The following is a 24,790-nucleotide window of genomic DNA, read 5'->3' as shown; positions in this document are numbered from 1 at the left end:
GACTTTCGTTCAAGGCAGAGTTGGCTGTAATTTACGTGACCAAACGTGTGCACAATCGCGCGCTTGGGGTGGAACTCGTCTGATAGGGATGGAACACGATTGTCACCAAAGAAAAATCGGTGGTCGAGACTGATTTGAACCGTATAAAGATCGCTATATTTATTTTAATATCTTATTCATTTCTTATAGTTTTATTTTAATATCTCATTCATTTTCAAGGTTTCTTCAAGATCGGTGGAATTTTCTAACAAAGCAAGCAGCAAAATTGTATCATTTTATGAGGAATTCAACAAAGTTCTTCCCAGAGACATCGCAGAGGATATTTTCATAGTTGTGTCAAGCATTTTGTCGTCAATGAGGTATTCTTAGCTCTGTTTTCCTGAAACCTTTTTCAAAATTTAGGAGATTGTTAAAGCCATGTGCTATTGAAACCGAATTTATAGATTAAAGCTCACAATTTTCAATTTAGTTTTTTGTTGAAGTGAATTTTTTGTAAGGCTTTCACTGCTAATAATTTCTTTTCAACATTTTTTCCCTTTTTGATGCCCATTCAACTGATTTTTACGCAAGTCCTTTCATTTTGAACAGTTCACATTTCAATGTGATAATTCTGTTAGTAATTTTCATTCAGTGCTTTCTAATAAATTACTTTTAAAGGCCTCGTCTTCCAAACAGTGATATTCATTTTGCATTTTCACATTTAATCTCGCATTTCGTTATTTCCAGTAATTTTGCTTTCAAAGTTTGTAATGATAGTAACATCTAGACTAGTATTAGTAACTGTCATTTTAGCGACTTCCATTGAAAGTTTTTACTTCTAATCATTTCCTCTTAGCAATTTTCATGCTATTTGATAAGTAATTGGACAAGTAATTAGTGTAATAAGTAATGAATCACATTTAAGTCGCAGGAGAAAGCAGGTATCAAAGTTATCCTACACTGGACTACTGGTGAAAGAGACAATGCGCATTCATGACAGCGTAGTCAAGGTGTCCCTTTTTTATATTTCATTATAAGATAGTAAGACTACTTATGTGTTGAATAAAAACTATTAACCAATGGTGTACAAGGCATAGCTGACTTTCCAAAGACGAGTAGGTAAAGCGTACTAAGTGTAACATTCCTACCAAAAAATAGAATGCTTGTTGTGACACAGCTTGCAATGATACCTCGTGACTGAAGTCATTATCAAATATTATTATTTCAGTTGCATTTAAAAAGTCCTTTAGCTTTCATAGTGACCAAGGCAAGAAACTTCCTGTCGTATGCGATCTTTTGGGAAGTTTTCATTGTAGGCATTGTAGGCTTTCGGATGAATTAGTAGATATTTCTTAGAAAATATTGCAGTTTTCAAGTACATGCTTCTAAATTGCGGTCTTTGCTCCTTGTCGAGGCTCCGAATGTCGAAGCTGCAAAATTCACGCAGTAACACAGCTTCTACTCCTTTCAGGCGCTACGACGCGTCGCACCAATGACTGTTCTCAAGGGTGACTTCATCACCACGATCTTGAAAATTCACCAAAGGGGCGTTAATGGAACTCTTTCGAACAACGGTTGCTCTTTCACGTTGCCTGCAGAATTGGGAAGGCTGATAGTGAATGAAACAAGGGACATTGGCAATATCTATTCAAGAATGAGTGTTTACGAAAATAATCCATTTGTATGGGCAGCAAAAGAGTACAAGGTTGGTTACAATCAATAGTTTATTACCGTACGATTCTTACCGCGCGTATTTAGTAAAAAGAAGGCTTGATACAATTTCTTCTCAAACATCTGGCTTTCCAGATTGACAGTTATAGAAGTAAGCAAGCTTCTCTGTTATGTTCCTTAAAGTTCTTCAATAATTTGGAAAGACGGCAGTGGGTTTTTCGATTTAGATGTGTTTCTGTTTTTCTGCCGGCAGAATAGTCTAGCTGTGGTGAAATAAGAGCAACTTATGCATGCAAATAAATTTATTGCTTTCTATGCCACCTTTTAATTATTGTATTCTTAAGTAAAAAATATATTTACGTTAAAACGTGTTCTCGTTGCAGATTGGCACAAAAGTGGCAAGTCTTGACTTCAAGAATGCATCTGGCGCACCAATCAAAGTATCAAATTTAACTGAACCCGTTATTGTTAAACTTCCAGTCCGGCATTCTCTGGCAAGTGTAGCTAGTTGCGATTATTTCTTTATTAAAATATTCAAAAGAGTTTTTCAGTGGCGAATTAAAGCAGGCAATGGAAATATTAACAGAACAATCATTACTATACATAGTATGACGAACAAAAGGGCCAGGGTAGCATCTTTTAAACTTGTATGTGATGGTGAACATAACACTGCAGGTCGGCATGTGTGATGTGTTTGGGTATCATTACTTTCAAGTTACTAAATATCTAAGCTTCTGGATGGATTTTGAAATTTTCTTAGTTAATATTATTTATTGGTTACATGTTAAAAAGATTTTATCCCTAAATCGCTTTCTTTACAGTTAAGGGAAACAGGAGAACACACAATAGCAATGGCAAAGATGAATATTCATGAATTCAATTTGACAAAGTCCAAAAAATCAAGGACGTTCATCAGAATAGAAGAAAAGAAAGAAGGGAGGGACAGTGATCTCGTTGCCATAAAAGCAGTTGTAAGGTAACTTTAAAGTTTACAAAATGACGTAGAAATCCTACAAACCTACAAATCTTGTTTGGCGAAAGGTTTCGGCAAAAGTGAGGAACAAAACACTGAACTTGTTGAAACAAAAAATATTTTATATTTTATTCTGGTTCTTTTAATGATGACAAAAATCGCCACTAGGCTGGAACCGTTAAGAATCATGTAAACTTCATGGTAATGATGAGGGTATACTTAAGAAAATCAAAGCTGATAAATGAGGTTTGCACGGTCAGTATGATGAAATACAAAATTTCTATAAGGAGGTCTTGGTGTGAATCAGGAAAATTGATTCCTGAAAAACTTGGTAAGAGCGTTAATGCTGCGCCAGAGCAGAAGCGTATCACAGCACGAACCCCAATTGCGTGTATACAAAGTACTGCTTAGCGGATTATTCAGTAATTTATCATTGGATTGAAACGAGGACGGGTGAGACCGTAGATTACAGGTTTGGAGGAAGATCAACAACTGTTTGCAAATCTGAGTTTGCGTTGAATATGATCAAATTTTTTAAACGTGCCAATGATCTCTAACTGATATCTGCTCTGGAGCCTTCTTGTAACGCATAAAATTGAATTGCAGTTTTAATGAGAAGCCAACTGAAAGGCTGTACAACAGAAGCCTCGAGTTCTTCCACAACGCTGCATCTTTGCACCTCGCTTCTAACGTGGGTAAGTGCTTTATGCTGTACATGAACATGAGTAAACATTTTCAGTCTGCTTCCTCCTTTGATTGTAGCTTCTAAAAATACTATCGAGTGAATAGGTGCAAGGATGGCTCTGTGTAAAGGGTCGCTGACTTCAAATACAAGGGTCCATTGTTCGAGTCCCTGACAGGACCAAACTTCCACCTAGAATGAGGAGAGCCGCCAGCTCTATGTAATTCCAGGCGTAGAAATCAAGGTGTGGTCCCATTGCGAGGAAGAACCAAGACACTGCTCGATATGCACAGCTTTTCAGTGTTCTAAAAACTACCTTCGGATGCTAGGTAGAAATAAATACAATTAGAAAAAGAATAGAGAAGTTAATGAATATTTCCAATTAAGATAAAGTCATAAGTGCAAGTAGTTTTATGGTTTTGTTCGTTAATCAATGAGATTATTTTTTATTTTTAGGTTTATCGAAAGTGTTTGTTGGTGTTTTTATGAAGCCAATAGGACGTGTACCTAAAAAGGTATCGGTACTTCTTAATCGTTTATATTATGATGAATTCGATTCCAGTTATTTTCCACCAGTTTGGGTTCCTTTGAAAGCCTTTTCTGATTATCTTTTTGCTCATATTTAGACCCATCGCCAATCGTTGGGCTATAATACCTAAACCATAGTTTAATGATTTTTTTCCTACGCAAGAATAATGCCTGCTCTCATTATAGCTTAACTAGAGAGCCGTCACCAAAGGGCGTATCAGGGGGAAAACGCCAGTGGCGATCACTGAACTTGCGCCCCTCTAACCACATGACAACAATATTTTGTATTTTTATTACCCCTGCTGCGGAGTTTATGTTTTCACTGGTATTCATTTTTTATTTGTCTTTGAGCAACTTTCAACAAAGTTTATGAACAACTTTTAATGAAAGTTTCAGGGAAGTCAGTAAGGATACAATTAACTAATGACTTGATTTTTGAACAAATTTTTTTGCGGTACAGAATTTGAAAATGGCTTTGAAAAAAGCAAACATTTTACGTCATACTAAAAGCTTTTTCGTCTGACACTCCAGATTGTGCAAAACTCTATAATGACGACATGTTTCGGATAATTGGCAGAGCCCGGTCGTCCTTCCATCTAGCAGTTTTGGAGTCGATCTACATAAAAACGAAAAAGCCGCCATTGTGTAGACAAAAGGAGTTCGTTTTCTCTCTTGGACTCCATTGGTAATTTTTCTTTAGGCACGCGGCACTGATTGGTCAACCATACCGGTCTTGCGCTTGCGTTTTTCTGATTGGCCTATTTCGATCCACAACTGGGTATATGTTTTTCATCGTGTTCTTTCGGAACCTTATTCTGACGGTTTATGCTCCGAGGAGTGTCAGACGAAAAAGCGTTTAGTATGACGTAAAATGTTTGCTTTTTTCAAAGACTTGATTTTTCGAGTAATGTCCAAACCCAGGACTCTATCACAGGATTTCTGCCCTCCTGCCATGCCCTAGATACGCCATTACCACAACTAGGCTTTACTTCCTTCCAGTTAGAATTGTTTTTATGTGGTTTAATTGTAACTTGAATTTCAATGCTTCAAGCATATGGTACAACAGTATTCTGTATCTTTTTTTCTCAATCTACCATTAACCAACAAAGTATATTCCTTGTAAAAAAAGATCCAACAGAAGAAAAGAGGTTCATTTAACAAAGTTTTCAGCAGTTTATTAATTTTGACATTTGTTTGTTTGCAGACAAAACAAGCACAACCAATTAAGTATAGGCTCGATGTCTTCTCTGTGAGTTGCAAGTTTTGGGATGAAGTTGATGATAATTGGAGTGACGAGGGTTGCGAGGTTGCTCTCGAATCAACAATGAGAGAAGCCGTCTGCAAGTATGCCACTTTTTTAATTTCCCAGAATTCATTTTTGCATAAATGTTCTTGAATATGCTTTGGAGTGAAGAGTAGGATTATTTTGAAGCTGCAACACCGAGTTTTGTCGCTCATTAAATTTGCAATGAGCCAAGTCTCATTTCGTTTCTAAGTCTCATTTCGTTTCTGAATACATTTCTTAATCTCAGTACGAACAGGAGGTGTGTGATTTGCCAATGATAATCTTTAGTTATGTCAGAGGCTTGTGGCCTTGAAAAGAGAATGAACGGCGCCTTCTCTCTTATTTGTCACCCGCAAACGCTCAATGTTCCAATGTTTGTTTTAAGTATGCTGTTTTTAGTGTAGTACCAAAAGGCTACCATGCTATTAGCTTCATTTTTGCCTGTATCAAGCACAGTGTTTTTATCCTCTCAATGGACAGCTTTCATGTCTATTTATTTATTGCCCTTCTCCAGGTGCAATCATCTTACTGCTTTTGGTGCACAAGTTAATGTTCTCAATGTTTCCGTCGAAGTCAAATCTTTAGTCAGTTTCAAAAGGTGGGTAGTGAAAGTGATCAAGTTTTAGATGTTTCATCTGCATCACTCTGATATGACATTAGCGATGTAAAAATCTTTTGACACTTACCAACAACAATATGAAATAGGGTGCCACTCTTGATGTCGAATATTATGGCATCTAATGCAAAAGAGGCTGCAAGGTATGAGATTTACATGAAAAAGTCTTGATTCTTAAATGGTTTTAAAGAAAGCCCGAAAAGCAATATATCAGGTAATGCAAAGAGCCAAGCAGTTCTCAGAACCATAAATAATTTACTTTCGCAAAAAAACAGAATTCGTTTCCGCTGTTGAGTACGTTGTTCTGAAGAGATCTATGTTAGATTTAAGCTATTCGTTAAAGAACTGTTGCTTTATTCTATTCTGAATTCTGAAGGGCTTATAAGCGTTATTTTGGATAATTTCTCCTCAATGAAAATCGACTTTCTATTTTAATGTACAATCCGCTGCAAAATGAGTTTTTATTTCTTGTTTCAGCAACGACGATCAACATTTTGTTTTGGCAGTCATTCTCTCAGTTCTCTGCACGTACCTCATTCTGATAATGATCTACAAATTCACCATCAAGTCGAGGCAGTGGGACGAATGTGTTGCTTATCTCCCAGACAACCACCCTGCCGACCTGTTCAGGTAATTCCCCACAGCAGCTATCTGTAGTGATCTGTATATGCTGATCTCGGATTGACCTTGTGTCTTGGCATAACTTGTATCAGTAAGTGTTTTCTAAGTATTTCAGAAAGCTATTATAATCGTGATAACTGTAATTTCTTTATAGGTACTTGGTCGTTGTAGAAACAGGGAGCTCACACGATGCAGGCACAACCGCAAGAGTGAGTTTTTAATAGTTTAATGACTTTTTTAATACTTGAGCAAATAGAAGATCCTTTTATTGAATAAGCAGTGGCTAGGCATTGTATAAATCGAATTGAGCAAATCGATATAAATCGAGCAAAATGATACTTGTAATCCAGAGTAGAAAATAGAAGCAAATATATTTCTTGGCAAACGATTGGTTGTTGTCATATGATCAACAAAAATTCTCCCTGATAGGTATCCATCGTAATTTATGGTGAGGAGGGGCATTCGCAAATTAGGGAACTCACCTGTCACAATGGAAAACAATTTAAAAGGGGTTCAGCTGACGTCATCATAATGAGGTAGGAGTCAAATTATCACGTTTCGCTCAGTTTCTATCTTGATAGCAGAATTTTCGCGCAAATGGTTTTCATCAAATGCTTGATATATATGTTATGTAACGAATCAGTGCAAGAGAAGCGGATAATTATATAATGTGAACAGTTTTTTTATCGGTATAGAACTTGAAAATGGCAGAAATTTTATAACATATTGGCTGAAAGCTTTTTCGTCTGACACTCGTCAGACGTCAGAGCATAAAACTTCAGAATAAGGGTCCGAAAGAACATGATGAAAAATATATACCCAGTTGTGGATCGAAATAGGCCAATCAGAAAAACGCAAGCACAAGACCGGTATGGTTGTTCAATCAGTGCCGCGTGCCTAAAGAAAAATTACCACTGGATTCCAAGAGAGAAAATGCACTCCTTCTGTCTACACAATGGCGGCTTTTTCGTATGTATGTAGATCGACCCCAAGTTATCTAACAATTTTAGTGTTTGCTGGTAAAACAAATCTTTTTTTATTTAATTTGAACTAGCAAATAATAGGGGAGCAGATTACTTAAGCATGTTTTTCGTCATTAGCTTTCCAGATTCCCTTGGCGACATTAAGAAGATCAAACTGTGGCACGATAATGAAGGATATTCTCCAAACTGGTATTTGAAGCAAATTTCTATTGTCGATTGCCAGACGGAGAAAATATGGTGAGTGAATTATGATAAAACTCTGGTAATTGCTAAAAATCTCGCCAAGTAAGCGTGAAAGCAGGGGGCTGACCTGGTCTAGCCCCAAATAACGCATAAGATTTCTTTTAAATTTCGCCATACTGTAAACACTTTAGTACCCCATTCCTCATCCGTAATTTACTAATTGGCCCCTAAAATTACTTTGAAATTGATATTTAACAATGGTAGTAACTTTCCTTTATCCATACCTAGGTACTTCCCTTGGAACAACTGGTTGGCAATCACAGAATTGACCAGGGTGAGCCGAGCAAAATTTTATCAAAGAATTCATTCTTACGCTATAATGGAAGTACATATAGTACACGTAAGATGTAACTGAATATATGAGATTTCAATTTTGTTATCTGAAAACCGCACTTTAGAGAGAAGAATTCTTTTGAACCTTGCTGATTACATTTGTATTTTATAGGCAGACTGCCAAATTCCAGCAGAGAAAGAACCTCATAATAACAATGTACAGGTATGTGACAACGTACAACGTTCATCTTTATACTTTGATAAGGAAAACAGGCTTATGTTTGTGACACTGTGTGTTTGCGCACTGTGTGTTTGTGACACTGTGTGTTTGTGACACTGTGTGTTTGCGTACTGTGTGTTTGCGCACTGTGTGTTTGTGACACTGTGTGTTTGCAACACTGTTTGTTTGCAACACTGTGTGTTTGCAACACTGTTTGTTTGCAACACTGTGTGTTTGCAACACTGTTTGTTTGCAACACTGTGTGTTTGCAACACTATTTGTTTGCAACACTGTGTGTTTGCAACACTGTGTGTTTGCAACACTGTTTGTTTGCAACACTGTGTGTTTCTGACATTATATGTTTGCGACACTGTGTGTTTCTGACACTATATGTTTGCGACACTGTGTGTTTCTGACACTATATGTTTGCGACACTGTGTGTTTCTGACACTATATGTTTGCGACATATAGTGTTTCTGACACTATATGTTTGCGACACTGTGTGTTTCTGACACTATATGTTTGCGACACTGTGTGTTTGCAACACTGTGTGTTTGCGCACTGTGTGTTTGTGACACTGTGTGTTTGCGTACTGTGTGTTTGCGTACTGTGTGTTTGCGCACTGTGTGTTTGTGACACTGTGTGTTTGCGTACTGTGTGTTTGCGCACTGTGTGTTTGCGCACTGTGTGTTTGCGTACTGTGTGTTTGTGACACTGTGTGTTTGCAACACTGTTTGTTTGCAACACTGTGTGTTTGCAACACTGTTTGTTTGCAACACTGTGTGTTTCTGACACTATATGTTTGCGACACTGTGTGTTTCTGACACTATATGTTTGCGACACTGTGTGTTTCTGACACTATATGTTTGCGACACTGTGTGTTTGCAACACTGTGTGTTTGCGCACTGTGTGTTTGTGACACTGTGTGTTTGCGTACTGTGTGTTTGCGCACTGTGTGTTTGCGTACTGTGTGTTTGTGACACTGTGTGTTTGCAACACTGTTTGTTTGCAACACTGTGTGTTTCTGACACTATATGTTTGCGACACTGTGTGTTTCTGACACTATATGTTTGCGACACTGTGTGTTTCTGACACTATATGTTTGCGACACTGTGTGTTTGCAACACTGTTTGTTTGCAACACTGTGTGTTTCTGACATTATATGTTTGCGACACTGTGTTCAGTGGCATCTCATTGTATCATCCCCGAATCAATGTGACTCTCCTTGGAATGATTATGTTTTCTTTTAGACCGTTTTTGAAGGAATTCTAGACTACCATCTTTGGCTGTCAGTCTTCACTGCGCCTGGTCGAAGCATCTTTTCAAAACAACAAGTTGGTCTGCTTTTTTTGGTTGTTTTTTTGTTATGATATTGAAAATTTAAATAAATTTTTGAATTTAAAAGCTCGTCCTGATCTAAGATGCCTTTACTAAGGTCGAGCGATTTCGATGTAAATGAAAGCAAATCCTTTTTGTTGTTATTTTCTCATTTTTCACACGTATGCCGGCAATTTTATTGATTTCCACAGAGAATGACACTTTGCTTGGCTTCCTTGGTCGGCTACATGATGGTAATCGCCGTGTTACTGGCAAACGAGCAGGTGATTTCTTTCAATCGATTTTTTCTCCCAAGAAATAAAATTCTTTAGCCTGTGAATTTCACCTGAAAAGGTTTTAATGCACCTCTCATATATGCCCAGATATCCAAACCTGTGCAAATGTTTTTGTTTATGAAAAGTACATGCAAACGTTTTAGGGATTGTACATAAGAAGCTTTTATAGGCTTTTGTGGACCTCGTTTATAAGGTGCAAATATATTTTTTCTGGTTCAATCTTACAGTTAAACACATTGCCAACCTCAGCAATGAACTATCTAGGTGTATGTGTAGGTGCAACTATACAAATTGCAATGTTTGTGTAGATAAAATGAAGACATTATTTCCGGTATCACTCTGCTTTCTAGACTGTGGAAATTCTTGGTTATTGGGATATGAAATGGTCATCTGTTGTATTGAGCCTCATTGTAACGGCAGTTGTGTTTCCGTTTCAAGTTATCTTGGAGTCATTGTTTAGATATAGCACGGTATGTGTATCATTTTTACACTTTAGTGTGCAAGCGAATTTTTAAGAAATAGCCTGGTCTATGTTAGTTGAAGATTGATTTTCTCAATTAAATTGTTGATTTTATTTCTTAAATACCCAGTGCCAAAGAACTGCTTTTCAGAAGCATTAAGAACGTGAATAAGCGTAGAATTCTGTCTATTATGTAATGTCAGTTGAACAAGTTGTAAGTGAATAATTGCAAAAAAGAATTATTTCCTTCCAATCCTTTACGAAACATTCTTTTTTGGTCATCCTATGGCTCGGTTTCTTATCGACAATTTACTATAGAACGAAAATTATATACTACAAATTGATGTGTGGAATTGAAAAGAATGTTGCTTTGGGGGAAGGTATGATACTACTGGTATTGAGAATAAGAGCTGAAGAGAACTGATCCAGTATTAAATATTTTGATTGCTTTTAGTAGGCATTGTCAGAGACTCAAAGAGTAAACATTATAAAGAATTTTGTTTTCAATCAGGATACAAACGAACAAAAGAAGCAAACGGAGGAGAAGCCGCGATTAAATGAAGATCTCACTTTTAAAGAAGGTATCAAGATAGAAAACGTTTTTGAAATTTTAAAGCGCGTGGTTAAGTTTAATTTTACTGACGTTTTCTTTTGGGATATGTCAAAAAAAACTTCAGTTCTTACTTTTCGTATTATTCGAACTTTTCGTATTATTTTTGCAGCTAAGCTGAGAATATTTCTTGCTTTACTGAGTTCTTTTAAGTTTGACACATAGTTTCTTAGAAAAAATTTCAGTTTAAGTATTCAGTTTAAGTATTCAATTCAAATATTCAGTTAAAATATTCAGTTAAAATGTTCAGTTAAAATATTTAGTTAAAATATTCAGTTAAAATCGGTTAAAATGTTCAGTTAAAATGTTCAGTTAAAATGTTCAGTTAAAATGTTCAGTTAAAATATTCAGTTAAAATGTTCAGTTAAAATATTCACTTAGAATATTCAGTTAAAATATTTAGTTAAAATATTCAGTTAAAATGTTCAGTTAAAATATTCAGTTAGAATATCCAGTTAAAATATTCAGTTAAAATGTTCAGTTAAAATGTTCAGTTAAAATATTCAGTTTAAGTATTCATTTAAAATATTCAGTTTAAGTATTCAGTTAAAATGTTCAGTTTAAATGTTCAGTTAAAATATTCAGTTAGAATATCCAGTTAAAATATTTAGTTAAAATATTCAGTTAAAATATTCAGTTAAAATATTCACTTTAAGTATTCAGTTAAAATGTTCAGTTAAAATATTCAGTTAAAATGTTCAGTTAAAATATTCGTACTAGAAAGACAGTGATGTCTGCTTATCAAAGCATATTTACCTTTTTTAGACCAACAGAAATCTCAAGGGGCTCTGTTTTTCATGGAAGTCAATTCTGCAATCTATTCATCACAAAACATGCTGGTGAGTATTCTGTTTGCGTTTTTTTTATGATGCTAATCATTGCCCGCGCTTTAGCAATGCTAATTTTTGCATATGTTTGACAACTTTAAATTGCGCAGTATTCTTTGGAAGCTGTCAAACATTACCCTGTGTAATCGATTCAGCAACCTGCTTAAGCGATACCTGCCTAAAATCTGTTACTAGGAATCTGTTTTTTCCCTGAAAATATTTTCAATTACTTTGATCTTTCTTTGGCTTTGAAATTGGTTGAATGAAACTATCTAGCCTCTCTTACATTTTAATAACCAAGCAGTTGAAGCACAACCCTGACTGGTAACAGTTTTTCCTGCACTGGTAATCTTCACTCTTTTAGAATTCCCTAGGTCTACTTGACATGTCGATCCTGTGGCCTAGTTAATTACACAGTTGCCTCTTAATGATGTAGGCGGATATGTACTGACTCGAGCTTTTTGTTCATTGCTGAATGGAACATATGAATCAGAAATTAGATGATGGGACAGGAAGGCCTATAATCACTGCCAAAAGTCTTGGAACAATAACGTAGATTTTCAAAGGCAACTTCAACCATCCCCCCCTCTCCCCCTAAAAACAATGTTGATTTACTATAGAAAAAAGAACGGGTTTATGGAATATGTTTTTTCTTGTGGCTTGTTTGATATTTTCCTTTGCTTTCAACATTGTTTTTGGGAGAAAGGGGGACGGAAGTAGTAGCATTCAGGAAAACAAATGAAAAATAGAAAAGCACAGCGCAAAGTGTTGGGTGTTCCAAGTAATTTTGGCCGTGATTGCAGGTACCTTGAAACAAAGAAACGTTCCTTGTCCGTTGGAAGGTGTTATTGAAACCTAAAATACTTTGCAGAAATGGAGCGATTTTAAATTTTATTACCTTAATGTCTTTGATTTGTTTTCTTTATATGCATTTTGTTATATGCCTTGATAAGTTATGTTTTGCTTGGTATTAGTGCAAGGATGATAAAGATAGTATTTTGGAGCTGAAAGAGGGCTACCCAGGTATGGTGTCATGTCTTTGATTTGCTACTTTGTCGATACTTCCTTGTTTTATGACTGAGACGCACACATGCAAATTATGAAATGTTGATTATCTGAAACTAGACAAGTGGGGGAAAAAAATTCGATAAGGCGAGGAAAGATTTTGTTTGAAGACCCCAATCAAAGCTTAAAGTTGCTTACATAATGACGCGAACACAATTTTGCCTCCCTTTTTCGATATACGATTTACGATTAAGCATAATTCTATTTCCTTGCAGCTACAAATGAAAGGCAAATTTTTGCCTTCCCAGTCTGGTTTCAAAACGTTTGGGTTTTGCTTTGCGTATTGTTTTCCTTCTCGGGAATGGCTATCACAATGTGGTATAGCAACAGGTTCGTGGATTCGTTTGGTTTTCAGTCAGTTCACTGAGATAACAAGCAAGCATAAGAAGAGAAATTTAACAACCATATGGTGCATACTTGATTGGGAAGTAATAACTTCTGCATAGTGCATTTTCGTCAACAAGGAACCAAACTCCTTAAAGTGCTAATTGATGTTCATATCATAGTCATATTGTTAGGAAGACATTTTGGTCCGCCGTAGCGAATTTCGTTTAGCATGAAAATTGCAATTGATCAGAATATTCCTGTAGTTAGATTTATAACTATTAATAGCTTAAAGTTTAAGTGACTCACCGTAAAGTTTTATTAAAGTTGTAAATTTTGTCCAATTAAAATTTGGTGCGTTTTGTCATTGTTGTAAGCATTTGAAAGACATTAATTTGTCTAATTAATCAGCATTAATCGACTTCAATATGACATCGCAGAAAAAATTCATTGTTTTTTTTAAAAGATTTATATTCTCGTCAGTCAAACGAGCTTTAGTTTGAGAAAGAGTAAGAATTGTTAGTTCTTAAATATATGTCACTTCTACCAGCTCGATTTGATTAATATTTTCAGATTTGACAGCAAAACAGTCTTATTATGGATACAAGCTTTATCGTTGTGTTTTATTTGTGGCGCTGGTATTCTTGAAGTTTTAAAGGTATCAATTGACTCTTGATTCAATTCTGTGATGCCTTAGATTGCATAATTTGAACAAACCCTCTTGTTCATATTAATAACTGTGTTATCTTAAGACATAAAATGAAATCACTTTTAATACCATAGCAACGTATAGAAAGGTCAAAAAACTCTAGAAGGATTTTTCATATCATTTACTCAACATGATGAGACGTGAAGTCCTTTAGCAGTTAAGATTCCTAGCCTAGTGTGATTTTAGCTTTGACAACCTTTAGAAACATTCGAACTAATTCTGTCGTATTGCCATTTAAGATCCAACATAAACCTGCAACAGTTTAGGAAACAAATAGTCTGTTTTACATTGATAAGTTGATACGATAATTAATTGATATGGTCACTATACTGCAATTAATAAATGAAAATCGTTTTTTAAGCTCCGTGTGTGGATACGACGCCTTTAACCAAACACTTTTCCAATTTCCCACCCTGTGATTTTGTCTGTGCCAAGCAGATAGACAATTTTCGCATATTTAGATTATTTTAATAAATTTGATGACAGTTGAAATTGATTTTTCAAGGCGATGTGTTTCGCATTAAGAAAATTGTATTTGGTGCAAAGTAATGCGATAATCAAGATGTACCTGGAATGTGCCCGTTTGTATGGAAAAGCAACTTTGAATCAGTTCACTGGTACTAGTGAACCAAATGAAAAACAGGTAATGAACCAGGTTTTTCATGTTCTGCCAAGGATTTCATCCATTCTCCTATGTGACCTTGTATTTCTTGGTTCAAATATTGACTGAGTGACACTGCACAAGTTTGATTAGAAGACAATCCTCGTATGTGACCTGAACGTAGGCAAAGTGACTGTTGTGGAGGAAGCCTCCCGAGCCAAGAGTGTGATCAGGATGATTCCTTACCTTTATTTCTTCTCTTTGTTATCATCTGGTTAATTTGGAATACCTTACCTTCTTTTTAATAAGCTGCCAAGGATCTATGTATATATATATATATATTTGAAGCTAAATCAATCTGGTCTTTTCCGTTTTGTTTAAAACATTCTGCTTTAAAGTTTTCCACTCTGAATGACAGTCTCATTTGGAAAATATCAAAATTGATTATCTCTTTAGTCTTAGTGATGTATGTTAATTATTGCTTATGATGTCTGATGTATGTTTCAAGCCTTTTTCAAGTATATTAAATTTTATATCACATAAAACAGTTGCCTGACGATTACAATAAGCGAAACAATTGGAGTTTCAAACATTTTCTATATTCTCTATATACCAAATATGTACAGCTCTGCCTACAAGACGTCGGGCACTAAGACTGGTAAAACAGTTATTTTCACTACATTAAATTTCAGATACTAGCTGCAAGAGCGAGGGCACGTTTTGTTCGATTCAGTAAACCAATTTTGAATGAGAATTTGAGGAAAGCCAGGAAAAAGGCAGCTCGATGGAATTTTCTTTCTTCATTTGCTTGGTAAATCTGTTTGTTTTCCTTGAACTGAATTTATTTTGTTCGTGTTTTCATTAAATATGAATTCTACGTTTAAGACCTTACTTTGACTGTGTTGAATAAAAATGGCTAGTATAATGGTCTTTTTTAATCGTCCTCTTTTCGAATATTGTCATATTATTGCTCTTTTGCTAAAGGAACCTGTTCACGACTTCAGCATACATAACAACACTGGCAATGCTGTTAGTGCATTCAAACACCAGGGAAGAATTCCTCCAACGGACAGTAATTGAAGAGAGAGTAACCAGGTATGGTAATAGATGTTTTCCGTTTTAAACCCGACATTTTTATCCTTGTGATATCAGTTGTATTCATTTTGAGCGTAAAATGCAGACAGAACTGCTTATATTTTTTCATTCTTATTTGAAAGGAAAGTTTTGATTATTGGGTTTTGAAATACTTCAACTTTATATTTATGTATTTACATGCTGCCTTCACGTGTCCTGATTATTTTATCTTAATCAGCGATGTTAATTGGATGTATTTGTCTTTCAATCGATCAGGAACTCCGATCTATCCAGAATGGTGCAATAAAACAAAAATTCAGACTAACTTTAACGAACTAAGTTAATGTTAACGCGGGAAGAAGTGCTGATTGTAATCACCAAAAGCTTTGCTGTTTGTAATGATGCGTTTTGGTTCAGTGTTTACAAATCAATGTTTACAAAAAAAGTCCAAGAGATGTTGACGAATTCAGGCCATTTTTTATGTTAAACAACAGTCTTTGTTTGTTGTCGAGTTTTTTGCATACAATAGGTTTAGATTTAGCTTCTAAGTCCATTGAGTTGTGGATCAATAGACCAAAAGTAAATGGAACATATTGGTGCAGTATCGATAACAAGAGCAGGGCGGTTTGCTGTACGCAGATTCTGTTGTGCAGCTTTTTGACGTCAAAGGGATGAATAAAGTTCAATTGAGTGATTTTCATTGCACAAAGTTAATTCCCTGCTATATCTGATCTAATCAAGCAACGCTGTAACTGGCAATAAGTAGTGGGTACTTGTTTTTTAGTTCTTGTTTTTTGTTACTTGTTACTTGTTTCAAGTATGCCAAAGGAATGTAATATTGCTAATAGGTGGTCTGATGTTTCTTCTGATGAATTTTGGAGATTAACAACGTCTATTTTCTCTTGTCCTTTAGCCCAGTCAAAAACATTTCGTTCAATAATATTTCGACACGAGCACAGTTCTTCGACTGGACAGAGTTGCAATTAGTCGACCTGCTGCAGTGGCATTGTTGGCATCATTTGCACGGCTATCGTGACGCTTCGCTGAACCACGGCCATGCTCAAGTATGTTCTTAGTAGAAAAAGCTTCAGTTAGTTAACCTATTAGCTATCTTTCCATTCTATCATTGCTCTTGATTTTCAAGAATCTTCCTTTCCTACCTCTCTATCTTCCCTCCCATTATTCGATCATCCTTCCCTACCTTAATCCTTGCCCATCTTTCTTCATTCACTTGATAAACTTTGTATTTGTATTTGTTTCTACCTAGCATCCGAAGTTTGTTTTAGGGACACTTGAGGCCATGATCGATTTGACCGCACCTCGGTTATTCCTACGCCTGGAATAACAGAGGGCTGGCGACTCCCCTTAATCTGGGCGAAAGTTTGATCATGTCATAGACTCGAACCCCAGACCCTTGGACCTATATTCCGCGGCCCTAAGCATTAAGCCGTCTTGGCACCTCGCTCTCATAAGCACACATTCAACAAGCATATCCAAGAGTCAAAGGTTTTCCTTGCAGCTTCCTGATTTTAATACTATGTACACCTTTGGGCCAGCTTGCTTCGAAAAACTAGACAATTTAAAGAAAGCAGAGATGCCGGAAATTTCAAACAGGTTAGATTATAAAAAATTATGTTTCTGTTGGGTCTTTTACCATATATTTACATTACTTACTTATTTCTTTGTTCTAACATTTGATATTCTATCTCATTTCCCTTTGTTGGTTCTTTTTTATTAACTCTTACTGTTTTTTCTTCGTCCTTTTCCTCCTTGTAACTTTTCTTGATCGTCTCCCTCTTCCTTGGCGCTTTGTTATCGTTTTCTTATCTTTTTACCCTTCTTATACCCTTCTTTTCTTCTTTTTCTTCTACATCTTCATTTATCTTCATTTTGTTTGTCATTCTTCCTTTTTTGTCGTCTTCATTTTCTCCTCATTTTATTCTGCTTCTTCTTTCCATTATTTTCTGTCTTTATTTCATTTTGTTTTTATCCACTTTCCTTGTTAATCTTTTGTTATATTTTTTCTTCCTATCCTATGTAACCTATTTCTTATCCTTCTGTTCATCTTCTCATCTTCCTGTTGTTCTTTTCTAACTTCCTTGTCATTCATTCTCCTCTCCGAAATCCTCTTTTTCGCTGTTTTCTTACTATCCTTCAATTCCCATCTTCCTTATGATTTTTATACCATCCACTTATTCGTGTTTTTCTTATGTTTCGTAAATATAGCCTTTCAAACTGTCTTACCATAGGTCTGCATACAATGTGACTGTATTTGGCCGAAAAGTTCTCCTCATTGGTACTAGGTAATCAAACGACCTTGCAATTAATAAACTGCAATTCTGAAAATAGCCTTAAGAAAAATGCACAGTGACTGTGTTAAAGTTGAACAGAATTTAAAAACAGCGCCGCCTTAATCATGCGTATCTACCGGAATTCATTAAACTCAAATAAAATCATCGATATTCTAGGAATCAAATGATGGCAGTGCTGAGGTTGCTTCGTCGCTCTGACTGGTTCAATAAGAAAACCTCTTTGGTTAAGATATCCTTTTCTTACTTTCATCCGGAATCAAGCACCTTCAGGTAACGTTTTTAACGTTAGAAATTATAACTTGTCATAATTTTCCAGACACATATTGTTTGTAGATACTCCTAAGCAGGGCTTCTTTAGGACAGTTAGAAATGATTTTTTAATAAAGGGGTTTTTTTCAGCTTAATTCTAGCAGTTCAGAAAAATATCAAAACGCCTCTCGTTATTGGAGATTCTATTATTCGTTCCAGCTATGTTCAACTGTCAACTAAAATTTCACCAGTTGGGAAACTGGACACGGAAGTTCAAGTAGAAAGCATGACCCCCTTTACGCAGCTTGGCACAGTACGATATGTGATAATTGCTTTCAAGGTCAGTACGATTATCGAACTCTCCTTTACTGTAATGTTGAGGTCATATTAGAAATCTGCACAAGACCCTTGCCGCGTTTCAAATTTGACTTACGGTTAATGAATTAGATAAGCTATTTCTTAATTTTCCTGTTCACGTTCATCAGGCCTTCTACCTGCAGAGACCCGTCCAATACAGGGATGGTCAGAAGAAATGGCCTGGGATTGTGTGTTGTCATCACACGCAATGTTAGCGTTTAGGCGTGTTGTCATCGCACGCAATGTTAGCGTGTAGGCGTGTGGTGTTTGCACCATAAAACTCGAGCTACGATTTTTCTAAACAGGTTTCATAAAACCTATCAAAAGTAAGCAGTTATTTGTTAGATCAAGCAGAAACTTTCAGCGTTTTTTGCAGTGTTTTGCAGTGTTTGTACACCACATTCAACTCTCCCAACTATGATCAGAGGTGCATAAAATGTTGCAGATTTCATTTTTAAGTCGTGTATCATCTGCCATGTCATGCAGAAGAAGAGACAGGACAAGGAATCAATTAATTTACCCCATTAACAACACAATTTAGATTTAGGTCTGCAGCTATCCAAATTTTGTGGTCACTTTGGTTTGAATGGTTGCGAGCGATCTGCCGCACGCCTTGTTGTTATTTAGGCCTTTCGTGCCCAGGCCTGCAGTACATCTGTTAGTTACTGTTCTTTATTGTTAAGGCTAGTCAATCGAAAATTTGTGACTTCAGGAAGACAACCTAAAACCATCTGATTGTTCCCGAAAGTGAAACATCATCAAAACAACCTGAAAATAATCTTTATATTTGGCGTAGTAGGTCAGCACTTCCCCATCAGCAGTTGGTACCTGATTGTTGACGCTAAACTCAATGTCACTAGTAGTTTTGAATGAATGGTTTAACAGCGAATCAGACAATTTATGTAAACTTCAGCAACCGCCTACTTGAATTGTGCTTCAGATCACTCAATAAGAAACATATCAGCACAGAAAACAAGAGTATCATTTCTGCTAGTGACGTAAAACTTGTAACCTTATACAGCGGTACTTCAAAACATCTTTTTCAGCTACTCAGCTTTCTCTCCTAGGTTCTGTTTTGTGCGCTCATCTTGATCTCTATACGACAAGAGTTGTCTTGTCTAATGGATAAAGGACTAAGACATTTTCAAAATAAGTGGAACATTCTAGAGGTAGGGTCCATTTGCAAACTAAAGCTGTAGCAGTCACATATTCAATTTTAAAGCTCTATTTCTCTGACCGATGTGTTTGACGATCACAATTTCTGGCAGTTTTTCTGATACCATTACTGACATCCAGTATCATTCCTTGAGAGCATGTTTATTTTAGTAAGCATTGGCTCTCATCCAATGCTAGATTTTTCCATCACAACAATTGGTTATGTTGAAAGAAGAGCAGGTCAATAACTTGTTAGTCTATAACACCTTATTTGCACTGACGTATATCCTCACACTGGGCACCAATGTTTATTTCTATAGGATCTAAATCAGATTGCCAATTTGTAAAATTACACAATTAAGAACATTTATTTCGTTAAAGGGCCTTCTGATTATCCTCACGATGCTGGCGTTGTCAGCTGAGATATGGCAGACGGTTGAAGCAAAGAAGACATTGTATAAAATTGAATCGATGCATATCAATGATTCAGACGTCTTCCTAGACCTTACGGTCGCACTGAGATCAGTCAAGGTAATCGTTTACGCATTAAACTGTGTTTGAGGTCATAAATTTCTGCACAGAAATTTTGACTGGTATACTTAGGAATGAAGCAGTGCATTGGTAACGACTTGACAGTTTCAAGATTTTTCATCTGAAGAAAAAACTGATATTGCTATACCCATTTTGGAAAGCCAAGGAATGCCAAGTCATTTATGTTTCTCTCTTTTTATTAATTAAGAACTGAATTTGCAAAATAAACCCTTTTTCATGACTTCAACTCGAAGCTTTAGAACTTGATACCTGAATTACAATCTCCCGGTGAAAAGCCTTTATTGACATAAGTTGGTTGAGTGATTAAAATAAGACAGGTGAAGTGTAATGCGTTGCCGATGCATTATTATGGTATATTTGGTTTAAGAATTTTAAATTCCGTAGACTATTCTTTTATTTCTATTTTACAACATGAGCAGGTTTTGTCGTTTTATCTCATAAGAATTGCAACAGGATCAGCCTCCAGATTAACCCATGTTTCCATTGACGGTTTCTAGTCAAAATCAACTAAATACATCCACTCCTTTATACTCGTTGTAAATTCAATCGCGCCTTCTCTCCCGCAGATTCGAAAAGTTAGCTGGAAATGTCTGGCTGTTTCAATGGCAGACATTTTATGGTTCTCTTTTATATTCGTTGAAACCATGTTGAAGCAACAACAAAACCCAATCCGTTTTTTTATTTGAAGTTTTATCAGATGTATTATTGAACACTTGTTCACTCTTGTGCACTTGAAACTTTAGATTTTGCCAGAAAGGATCTTTGAATACAGTCTGTTCTTTGGAATATTGTGTATGACAGAATGGTACAAAGTAGAGACACAATGTAGCTTTTTGAGATGGCCCCATAAAAAAGGTTGTTAGCATAAAGTCTGTGAATGTATGAAACAATGTTTTCGAGGTTTCTAACCTTTCTGTTTGTTTTCAGGTGACAAGGATCATTTATGCGACGCTGTTCTTTTTAGTCCTGTTGAAAGCTGTTACGATTCTTCGCGTTTTGACAAGAGTCTCAGCTATCTTGACCTTGTTGGCGACAGTAATCCCCAAATTACTGGCTTTTATGGTAGGCTGATTCACATGCCTCCCTACTTTTGTTTAGATCCCTACGTTTATACGTCAAATTTTTATTGCTACATCCGTCCAATTTTGAACCTCTGCTCAGTAAGCTGTTAGAATATTGCACATGCTCTTGTAGAGCTTTTAACTTAAAAATAAGAAAAGCAGAAAGACAAACTTGCAAAATATGCGCTATGTGAAATCATTTCTCTTATACCCAGGTAATGTTTGGCCTGCTATTTGCCGCTTTATTTCATGTGGGAACCTTGGTTCGTGGACGATCAAGATGGGCATTTACCGACAGCGAGACGACATTATTAGAACTATCAACTGTGTTGACCAGAGGCCATTCAGCCATATTAGGTGAAGTTGCACCGTGCAGTTCATTGATTTTTGCGTATAATATCTTGGCGTCCCTGGCTGTGTTTGCTTTTTGGCTCATGGTAGGTCATACTACATCTGCTTCATTCTTGGTATTTTTTTTCTATATTTCTATATTTTTCTATATGTATGTACTATAGTCTCTAAGCATGTTTTGGTGACTTGAGTCAAAGATTCAGTGATCTGCAAAATAATGAAAAAAATTAATCGGCATACATGCTTTGTGTCTCTAAAGAATTCTAAAGTCATTTTTTTTGTCAGATTTTGTTTCGAATATCGAAGAAGACCATAAAATCAAAACAGACATTTTCTTCTCATCGGTCATTGCCCAGGTGTTTGTTCTGCGTCTATGATCTTATCAAATCTAGCACACTCATTTAAAAGGCATCTCCAGCCAAAACCTGCAATCCCCTTTTGATCAGCTAATCCAACTTGATTAAGACTGCTTATTATGAATTTTTTTATAGTTACAACCGCTTGCATTTTGATAGTTTATTGAATAAGATTGACGTAAACCTGAAAACATATTTCGCTTCGTGTGCGAAGCTGCGGATTTGTACCTCAGTTATTAGCAACATCGTCTATTCGATTCGTCTTTGCTCGGTTTTTCTTTCTGAAAAGAGCGACTTTAGGCTTTCTTACTTTTGCAGCAGAAATTACTTTCAAAGTTTGCAGGAACTGAGACTCTTTGGTTGGAGTGGCACTTTGAGATTATGCCACGAAAACATTTCTGCTTTCGTTTTAAAATCGAGTTGTGTATTTCTAATTGGAGTTATTTGATGCCTATCGCTAACTGTAAAGTGGCTCAGGTTCTTTAATCATGGAGATGGTAGATGTGTGCAAATGTTTGCACGATTAGCATGTCACAGCTTTTTACGAGAAGTTTTTAAAGCGCCACCGCAATTGAATTCTTAGAAACAATCGATGATTCAAAAGCGCCAAAATATCAAGAGCAATTTGACCCTAGAATTTGTCTACCCGGAAAGAATTTTCCTTGAAGTGAATACATATTGCTGGCTGGTGCCAAGAAACTGGTGTCAACTTCCAAACATATGCCAAGAAAACCTATGAATTGATGTATCTCAGATTCCCTGCAGCCCAATTTAAATGAGTTCTCAACAGCCCAGCATGGGCGGTACATAACTGCGGTACTGATACGAAATCCATTGACCTAGCTTTAATCTAATGTCCACTTGTTTCTTCGCCATTTACTGCCCTAAGTAGTTTTAAGGTTTCAGCCAATAGTCATTGCCCTATTTAAAGCTCTCTACACCCGGTCCTCTCTATTGCTCTCTCAAATCTTGACTTAAAATGCTTGTTCTTCACTGACCATGAAAGTTCTTGTAAGGTGACTTGTTGGGAAGCGAGTGTAGATTCCCATTGTTGTAGGGGTTTTTTCAATAAATTTATTCAAAAAAGGGGAAATGCAGGATATGCGCATGAGACAAGGGTTCGCGTTATTCAGTTTCATTCTTCTTTTGGTTCGTGTTCACAGTGGCTCTTCTGATACGAGATGCTAATTTCCATACCACAGAACATGCTACTTCCTATTTTGCCAGCAGATGGCAGAAATTAAGTCGTTAATTACTATTGCGCATTTGCATCTGATGTTGAAAGCCAACGAAGCTTTGGACAGACTTTGGTTATATAAGATGAAACTCATGAAAGTACTTTATTATAAATATACCAAGAATAATTGATAGATCACCACCAGAAATATAAGTAAACTGTTACCAAAAGGTGGATGTTTATATAAGTTGAACAGCCCTATTCATTAAGACGATTGAATGCCGTTGAATCGAATTTATTACGTAATCTGTACAGTGCGTACAAGGAGTAAAGATATGCATTTTAAAGGCTAAGCTTCCATATTGGATATTTTCAGATCCTTGTTTATTCGTGTGGTCTCATCTTGACCCAGAGATACATTCGAAATACTCGCAATATTTTATAAGAAATGAAGCTCTAGTTGATCAATTTCTTGTTTTTTATTGATTTAAGTAATACGACAAAACATAACATAACATAGCACAACATAACATGACACAACATGACATAACATAACATAACATAACATAACATAACATAACATAACATAACATAACATAACATAACATAACATAACATAACATAACATAACATAACATATAACATAACATAACATAACATAACATATAACATAACATAACATAACATAACATAACATAACATAACATAACATAACATAACATAACATAACATAACATAACATAACATAACATAACATAACATAACATAACATAACAACATATCACGACACGACACAACATAACACGACAAAACATAACAAAACAAAAAACAAAACAAAACAAAACAAAACAAAAAACAAAACAAAACAAAACATAACATAACATAACATAATGCAACATAACTTAAAACAACATAGCATAACACGACCCAAAACAACATAACATAACGTTACGTAATGTAACATAACACGACCCAAAACAACATAACATAACGTTACGTAACGTAACATAACATAACACGACCCAAAACAACATAACATAACGTTACGTAACGTAACATAACACGACCCAAAACAACATAACATAACGTTACGTAACGAAACATAACACGACACAGCATAACATAACATAAACATAACAGGATATAATATAGCATATAGCAAGGAATACTTTTTGGTATAAGCTTTCTCTGTCAATAGAGCTACAAAGTGTAGTCTCATCACAAAACTTTTTTAGGATTTATAAATTTCAACCAAGCAATCTGAAAGAAAGCTGTGGAGTATCTTGATATTTGTATCATCAGTTATATCTATTCCTAATTAACCAAGTTATAGCAACTAAAAGAACGGTTTTTTTGCTAATGGATTACTTCAAGCAAGATCGAATTACAGTGGTTTGGACCGTGTCAAAACTTGGATGAGTTCAAGAGAGCCTCAACGTAGCCTTTGTTAGGTATACGAGCGAGCAAAAATCTTCAATTGAGTGAGGCAACCCTCCGCCCTGGAGTCAGAGAGCATGCGCAATAATAACTTATTGACAAATTTTCTCTTGTTCGTCTGTTCAACAAGCATTGGACCACGGTGGCGAACACTGAATGCAGTTTTGAGGTGGACAAGAGGCCCACAGATGTCGGTCTTGCTACAATGTCGGTCTCAATTACAATATGTCATATTTTTAGAAGCATTTTTCCTTCTGCTGCCACATTTGACTCTTCCTCTTTACATGAAAACTGGATTTCTGCAACTAGGGTAGGTAGTTCGTATGCCTGATATGTAGTGATGTATTGGTGTGTTAATAGGATCAAAATATCGTCAGCATTATTCTGTACACCAACTTGGAAACATGTCGTCAGTCCTAACGTTGT

The 24,790-nt window shown here is 35.9% G+C and overlaps 1 protein-coding gene across 2 annotated transcripts in view; it reads left to right on the top strand.

The window, feature by feature from the left end:
- LOC135682019 (polycystin-1-like protein 1) overlaps positions 1-24,790 on the top strand; it is a 58,963-nt gene that overhangs the window by 28,924 nt on the left and 5,249 nt on the right. Inside the window, exons 18-52 of one of the 2 annotated variants that reach the window (XM_065196718.2) lie at positions 220-359; positions 911-989; positions 1,451-1,684; positions 2,034-2,144; positions 2,472-2,626; positions 3,230-3,318; positions 3,762-3,820; positions 5,038-5,177; positions 5,633-5,716; positions 6,212-6,364; positions 6,510-6,564; positions 6,785-6,891; positions 7,456-7,575; positions 7,810-7,855; positions 8,027-8,077; positions 9,325-9,408; positions 9,604-9,675; positions 10,038-10,157; positions 10,659-10,728; positions 11,523-11,596; positions 12,559-12,607; positions 12,865-12,979; positions 13,547-13,631; positions 14,188-14,325; positions 14,976-15,094; positions 15,268-15,378; positions 16,271-16,421; positions 16,877-16,971; positions 17,607-17,660; positions 17,826-17,939; positions 18,138-18,258; positions 19,343-19,444; positions 19,812-19,961; positions 20,910-21,044; positions 21,259-21,480. In XM_065196718.2, the coding sequence (XP_065052790.2) occupies positions 220-359; positions 911-989; positions 1,451-1,684; positions 2,034-2,144; positions 2,472-2,626; positions 3,230-3,318; positions 3,762-3,820; positions 5,038-5,177; positions 5,633-5,716; positions 6,212-6,364; positions 6,510-6,564; positions 6,785-6,891; positions 7,456-7,575; positions 7,810-7,855; positions 8,027-8,077; positions 9,325-9,408; positions 9,604-9,675; positions 10,038-10,157; positions 10,659-10,728; positions 11,523-11,596; positions 12,559-12,607; positions 12,865-12,979; positions 13,547-13,631; positions 14,188-14,325; positions 14,976-15,094; positions 15,268-15,378; positions 16,271-16,421; positions 16,877-16,971; positions 17,607-17,660; positions 17,826-17,939; positions 18,138-18,258; positions 19,343-19,444; positions 19,812-19,961; positions 20,910-21,044; positions 21,259-21,480 (3,804 nt within the window). Of the gene's footprint in view, positions 1-219; positions 360-904; positions 990-1,450; positions 1,685-2,033; positions 2,145-2,471; positions 2,627-3,229; positions 3,319-3,761; positions 3,821-5,037; positions 5,178-5,632; positions 5,717-6,211; positions 6,365-6,509; positions 6,565-6,784; positions 6,892-7,455; positions 7,576-7,809; positions 7,856-8,026; positions 8,078-9,324; positions 9,409-9,603; positions 9,676-10,037; positions 10,158-10,658; positions 10,729-11,522; positions 11,597-12,558; positions 12,608-12,864; positions 12,980-13,546; positions 13,632-14,187; positions 14,326-14,975; positions 15,095-15,267; positions 15,379-16,270; positions 16,422-16,876; positions 16,972-17,606; positions 17,661-17,825; positions 17,940-18,137; positions 18,259-19,342; positions 19,445-19,811; positions 19,962-20,909; positions 21,045-21,258; positions 21,481-24,790 lie in introns of both variants that reach the window. The other variant, XM_065196717.2, reaches the window with a different exon arrangement.

The sequence above is a fragment of the Rhopilema esculentum genome, chromosome 16, assembly GCF_057945365.1.
Source record: "Rhopilema esculentum isolate cy_ngs chromosome 16, ASM5794536v1, whole genome shotgun sequence".
NCBI lineage: Eukaryota > Metazoa > Cnidaria > Scyphozoa > Rhizostomeae > Rhizostomatidae > Rhopilema > Rhopilema esculentum.
Note: the sequence above shows the minus strand (reverse complement) of the source record. Positions and strands in the feature narration are given on the sequence as shown.